The sequence below is a fragment of the Cyprinodon variegatus genome, unplaced genomic scaffold, assembly GCF_000732505.1.
Source record: "Cyprinodon variegatus isolate N-32 unplaced genomic scaffold, C_variegatus-1.0 Scaffold398, whole genome shotgun sequence".
Classification (NCBI taxonomy): Eukaryota; Metazoa; Chordata; class Actinopteri; order Cyprinodontiformes; family Cyprinodontidae; genus Cyprinodon; species Cyprinodon variegatus.
The window spans coordinates 38,952-45,731 of record NW_015150851.1 but is presented as its reverse complement, the minus strand read 5'-3'; the positions used below and the strand labels follow the sequence as shown (position 1 = coordinate 45,731).

General features: G+C 40.4%; 1 protein-coding gene across 1 annotated transcript in view; it reads left to right on the top strand.

The window, feature by feature from the left end:
- Positions 1-6,366, top strand: part of LOC107092883 (lethal(3)malignant brain tumor-like protein 2) — a 20,713-nt gene extending 14,347 nt beyond the window's left edge. The window contains 9 exon segments of the mRNA XM_015387579.1: positions 112-122; positions 226-267; positions 1,170-1,276; positions 1,349-1,490; positions 1,641-1,723; positions 2,353-2,587; positions 2,698-2,760; positions 5,803-5,931; positions 6,006-6,366. Of these exon segments, the coding sequence (XP_015243065.1) occupies positions 112-122; positions 226-267; positions 1,170-1,276; positions 1,349-1,490; positions 1,641-1,723; positions 2,353-2,587; positions 2,698-2,760; positions 5,803-5,931; positions 6,006-6,289 (1,096 nt within the window). The 3' untranslated portion in view covers positions 6,290-6,366.
- Positions 6,367-6,780: the final 414 nt, after the last annotated feature.

Genomic DNA, 6,780 nt, shown 5'->3' with positions numbered 1-6,780 from the left:
TAGTGTTCTTTGACAAACATGGATGCCTCCAGTAAAGAACATTCACATGAAAATTTCTCTGAATTAAAAACAGCATTTATTGAACAGTATGTTATAGTTTTATATTTAAAGTACTTTCAGAAGTCAGAATTCTGAATATGAGCGGACTTTTCCTTTAATAAAAATGAGGAAAATGTGACTTCCCCTATTTTGGGATTTTAACTCAACCAGTTTTGCTCGTTTGAGAGTTAAAGTGTTGACTTGCTTCTGTCCCACATTTATTTTTAATTTTTTCTTCCAGTTTCTGATCAGAGCAGTGTGTTAAAATATGATTAAACCATGTTTATCTGCACTTTATTTGTGTCTTTCTTTATATTACACACTATATACCATAATGTTAACATTAAAGGAAAAAAAAAACTAGAAGAAAAAGACTAGATTTATGTTAAAATCCAAAGTGAAAAAGTTAGCTCCCAGAAGTAGCGTAGGATCCCATTTCCTGTACAGATCAGGAACAGACGAGTGATAAAACAGAAAGGATTTTAAGGCCTTTATTTGCTCAGGAAATACATATTTAACCTTTAACACATTATATTTTAGTTCACTTGCTATTTTTACAGAGGGAAAATGTGATTACAGTTCAGATCTACAGAAAAGATATATCTGCCATTTAACGTTTTACTTCCTTTAAACTTTTCATTATTTGTTGCTTTAGAACATAAAATCCCACCAGGATTCACTGAAGTATGGAGGGAATTTTGCTCCATTATTGGTTCCAAAGAAGAAAAAAGAACTTGGAAAGAAAACCCATTTTGTGATGAAAATCTAAAAAAACTCACACCAAAAACTCCATCGTATTTTATTTTTCAACAAAAACATTTTTTTTTATTATTTATATTCAGTTTTACCAGTTGCCTTCCTTTCACATTCCCTTAAGGGGGCGGGCTTTCCTCCGGAGCGAGGATTTTTATTTGTCTGCTGAATGACAAAGTGTTTTTATTGGGTCTGAAGTGAAGAGAACGTTATCTATAAAGTGCAAATTTAAAAGAATCCAATTTGTAAAATTCAATCAAAAATCTTATAAATATGAAAAAGTTTTTGTTGGCCTTTTAGTATCAGACTGATGTGAGAAACGCGTTGAAGAAACGATGTAAACGTCCTGGTTCTATCTGCTCATGTGTTGAACCTCCAGCCCAGGTACGTCTACATGGGGAAGAGCTTCTTCGAGGAAGGAATGAAGCTGGAAGCCATCGATCCTCTAAACCTGGGAAACATCTGCGTCGCCACTGTTCACAAGGTTCCCTTCCTCCATCTGATTGGTCGGGTCAGCTTTCATCAGAAACAGACTTCTGACTCTCTGGATCTGCAGGTGCTGCTGGACGGCTACCTCATGGTGGGCATCGATGGGATGAAGAACGGAGCTGATTGGTTCTGCTACCACGCTTCCTCCCACGCCATTCTACCCATTAACTTCTGTAAAAGGAACAACATCACGCTCACTGTTCCTCCAGGTACATTTCCAGCTGCCAGAGCTTCTTAATCAAATCTTTAAACGGATTTAAAACATTTGATATCTGCTGATTTCTGCTTGGTATTAGATTTAAAAATCATCCCTAACCTCCTGATTTTACAGAATCTAAAGAATGTTTGTTTCCTGACAGGTTCTGATCCTCAGACTTTTACCTGGGAAAAATATCTGCAACTGACTAAAGCCAAAGCTGCACCAGCGTGGCTCTTTAATACTGTAAGTTTGTTGTTGTTTTTTTGCGTTGGAAACACCTGTCAAACACCAGATGCGGAAATGTGATTTTGGCACGGTGCCAAAAGTGGCCAAAATGCATTTTTTTCCATTCTTAAAAGGGAATCTGATCAGACAAATGTGCATGATTGGAGACCCTCTGCCTAAGGCATAGCCTTTGCTCCTTAGATTTAGCTGTTGGTTCATTGAAATTTAGCATTGAACACACAATAATAACCAAACTGAATAGAAAATAAGAATAACACAGCAAGCTTATGTAACGCATGCTGGTTACATCACCTGAAATGGTCACACAATGACCTCTGACCCCTCCTTCGAAGGGTCTGAGCCTCTAGTTTCCAGTGATGCCGCCATTAGGGGGAGTGGCTATAAATGAATAGCTGCTGTTGCATTGTCTCCTGTAGAGTCACACATTTCAGGTGGACACGGCTATAAAACAAAAAATATTTTTGAAAAAATTATTTGGAAACATGTTTTAGAAATTTTAAAGCCCCATTTGAAAGGCGTGCAGATGAAACACCATGTGACTGTGTTTTGGCCATTTCTATAAATGGATAAACATGAGCAGGTCTCAGTCAGGCTTAAGGGGTTAAAATCTGCTACTTGTTCTGCAGGACAACCCGGGTCACGGTTTCTCCCCCAACATGAAGCTGGAAGCGGTGGACCTGATGGAGCCGCGGCTGGTGTGCGTGGCCACCGTGAGGCGCTGCGTGGGTCGCCTTCTGCTGATCCACTTTGACGGCTGGGACAACGAGTTCGACCAGTGGATCGACCACCAGTCCCCCGATATCTACCCTGTAGGATGGTGTGAGCTGGTGGGGTACCAGCTGCAGCCTCCTCCTGGACTCGGTAATAAAAACAAAGTGTTTTGGGAAGACGTCTGAACCCAGGTGGATTGATGGAGGAAGCTGGGTTTAGTTTAGATATCAAATGACAGACGTTTCATTTTGTTTTTACAGTATTGCCTGAAAACCAGGTGGCACGGTACAAGAAACCCAAGCCCATGGTGCACGGCAGAAAGAGTACGTGAAATGTGCATGGATGGTCTTGTCTTCTAGGGGCGGTGGATTAAGTTTCAGATTCTGCATCCCAGGTCTTAAAAACACCAATCAAACCCAAAATGACCGACAGCTGCCCTCAAAAAGGGATCAAACAATAAGTCAGTGAATCAGCTGTCATTGGTGTATGGAATGAATTTTGTTCCATTATTGTTGGAAGAGAAGAACACGTCTTAAAAAAAAAATAAAGCAATCCCGAATGAAACTAAATGGAAAATATGAACTACATAAAAAAATAAATAAATAAATGATTAAATTTGAAGAAGGAAAAAAAAAACCTTTTAAAACTCTTTTTGGCTAAAATGTTTTTTAGTTTCATTTCTGGATTGTATTTTGTTTTAATTTCAATTTGCAAAGCTTAATCGTTGCAAAATTCTCTCCATATCTTAGCAGGTAGGTAAATTATCTGCAGGTGTGTTTTCCCCTTTTTTTTTTTCCTTATTCCATTATTTCATTAACAAATTCAAATGAAGTGCAAATTCACACATTTAAGACGAATACTACTTGTTGATCCAATTTTTGGAGCAAAATTGGAGCCATAAAGTTTGTTAAAAAAAATGTAGTAAAAAAATAAATAAATTAAAAATAATGACCAACAGCTCAGCACAGCAGCTGAGCAACCTGTTTCCAGCTGTTGCATTCAGGGACAGTTGGAACTGGGAATGTCTTTAAAACCTCATCAATCTTCTATGTATGCAATTGGTTTTAAAAATAACAGCTTCACCAAAAGAAGCAAATTTAATGAAAACTATACGCTAATCTCAGAGGATAAATATGATCTAGACAGATTTGCACTGCATTTTAAGTCTATGTTGGAGATTTCCAAATCAACTTAAAGTGGAAGAACCTCCAGACTAAACATGTGCATCGCGCTGCAGAGAGAGCGACACCCAGTGCTCTAAATGCCGGCCATCTTGCCTGGATCCTTCTGTTATCCTGCTGTTAACCCCTTTTTAGCTTCAGTGCTGTGGGGCTAATCTCCACCGGGTGGGGGTGTGGAGGAGGAGTATAGTGATAGATGGCCGGCAGATGCCCAGCAGAGAGTGAAGCAGAGCGGTGTAGCGTGGGCTTGTACCCACACTTGAGAAGACGGGGCTAACGGAGAGCTCTGGAGGCTAACCCTTGTTCTTTCATTTTTGCATACCCGGTCAGACCAGCATACCCATAGTCAATACCCATTTATCCCTTTAGTTTTATATGAAAAATTCACTTTAAATTACCTCAACAGGCGTGTATCCCTTTATTCATGTACAAAAAAAACCCTATTTAATCACTTGTTGGTGTTTTTTGAAGCATATGGTGATCTGACCTTAAATAGTTTTTCTGTACATGACTAAAGGGATAGATGCCCGTCGAGGTAGATTAAAGTCTATTTTTCTTGCAAAACTAAAGCGATAAGCCAAAATCTGTCATCTTGCACATGCGTATTGACTAAGGGTATGCTGATCTGACAGAACACCGGCCGGGCAGACTGCAGCTAAATGATGATGAATTATTTGAATCATTCATACTGGCAAAAAACCTGTTAAAACCCAGGAACAATGGGCTTTTAGTGGCAGTGGGAAAAGCTCAATGACGCGTGTCTACCCGGTTCAAACGACTCGGCAAGCGACCTGTGTCAAATCTCTTCGGCTCGGATCTGCATGCTGTGGGAACACCATAGCCAATGTTCTGTCAGACCAGCATACCCATAGTCAATCCCTTTAGTTTGGTATGAAAAATAGACTTTAAACTACCTCAACGGGTGTGTATCCCTTTAGTCGTGTACAAAAAAATAATTGAATTACTTACTTGTTGGTGTTTTTTGAAGTGTATGGCGATCTGACCTTAAATTGTTTTGTTTTTTTTGTTACATGACTAAAGGGATAAATGCTGGTTGAGGTAGTTTAAGGTCTATTTCGTACAAAAATAAAGGGATAAATGCAAATCCGACGTTTCGCGTATGCGTATTGACTATGGGTATGCTGGTCAGACTGGGCATGCTCATCTGACAGAACACCGGTGTGACCCGTACTCAACGTACGCACGTCACAACATCGCGTCGGTCGTGTGTTAAAATAGCAAAGCCAAACAACTCTGCTTGTATCCAAGAAACATCGCACAACACTGGCAAGATACACAGATTTGTGAGCTCCTTATGATCCGCGCAGAGGAGGAGATTAATTTACATTTAGTAGTCTGAGTACTGCACAGATTACAGATAATTACAGATAAGTAATTTTTTCTTAAAATAAGTGCATTTGTTCTTGAATTGAAGAGGTAAAAGAGACATTTTGCCAATAGAACAAGACAATTTACACTTAAAATAAGAAAACACAATTGCATTGTCTTATTTCAAGTGCATATTATCTTATTGTAAGAGTAAAATTATTTTTTCCATTGGCAAACTATCTCATTTACCTCCTCAAATTAAGGGTGAATACACTTAATTTAAGAAATCTTTACTTATTTCTAGATCGTTTTTGCAGTGTGACAACAGAGCAAAACAATAAAGTACAATGTCTACGTTCTGGCTCCTGTCCATGTTGCTCTCCATTGTTTACTTCCCTGATTTTCATTGCACTGTCGACATTATCAACGCTCACCCAGAGTCATGTCGTCATCAGACACGCAGTGGTGGAGGACAGTGGCCACGCAGCTGTCAGCAGGGGGTTAGACCCGCGCTTTTCAGTCAAATGGGAACAGTACCAAACGCCGATCGTTAGCGTATCAACCCGGTTTTGAAAATCCCAGGTTTGCAATCTGACCAGGGAAATATCCATTTGTCTGCATGACTTTCACCCTGGAGTCTGTGGGATAGAATCCCGCAGACAGTATGCAACCCTATAAACAAGCAAAAGAAACATAAATGTGAACAGGAATCCATTTGCCCACAAGTTAAAGCTCAGACTGACTGGACTGAAACAAAGCCATTATAGATATACCAATACTGGTTTTAAATTTCCCCACTAAGAGAGAAATTAAAAGTTTCATATTTTATTCATTTTCGTCTGTTTATCTCCACAGGAAAGAGGAAATTTAGGAAGCGGCTGTCCCAGGAACAAGCTGACATCACTGCTAACAAACAGCCAGAATGTGTTGAAAGTAGCAAGCCTGAAGCCCCCCCGATCAAAACCGAACCGCAGGAACAGGAGAGTGAGTGACCGGCTCTCACATCCATCACTTGTGCATTTGAACGACTGGCTGGCTCATTTGTTCTGTTTTTGCAGTTGCTCCAGTTAAGGTGAAAGTGGAGGAGATAGATGGCCCTATTGAGACCCCCCCCAGGCCCCAGCCAGCCTTACCATGGAGGGTGAAGAAGGAGGAGGCAGAGCAGCAGGTAGAGCCGAGACCGGGTGGGATGACACGGCTGAGCGGAGACCATCAGAGCGAAAACAAAATGGAGAATCCAGACTGGAAGGACAGGAGCCGAGACAATGACAGCAGCTTGGATGAGACGTGGGAGACCAACAGTGAGGACACTGCAGGAGAAGCTGAAGACATGGACCTATGAGATCTGTTTTCAGGCTCCATGACAGTAACGGACAATAAAAAGGACGAGTCTGGATTCATTATGGTAAATTATTCTCAGCCTTGCTCCCATCAGACTGGAATCAATTTCCCACAGTCGTCCAGAGTTAAACCTCTACCTCACTTTTGCTCTTCTGTTTTTCTGTAATCTTAATGAGATAATTTTTGTTTGGATGTCTGTTCAGTTAAAAATGTTTCATGAAATAAACTGATTTGCTGCTGTTTTTGTTTGAATAATCCCAAATATTTGGCGTCATGAAATCATCCAGGTCAAGGTCAGGAAGACAGAAATAAAATGAGGAAGAACCCTATGAGAGGATGCACAGGTCCTACCTCTTAGAATGTTTTCATTCTTCATCTTCACCTGCTGGCCGGTTGATTTCACCTAAATATACCGTAAATCCTCTAATATTGGCCTGTACTCCATTAGCGGCCGGTCTCGCTGTTGGTGGAGGTAAATAATAGCTGGACTCG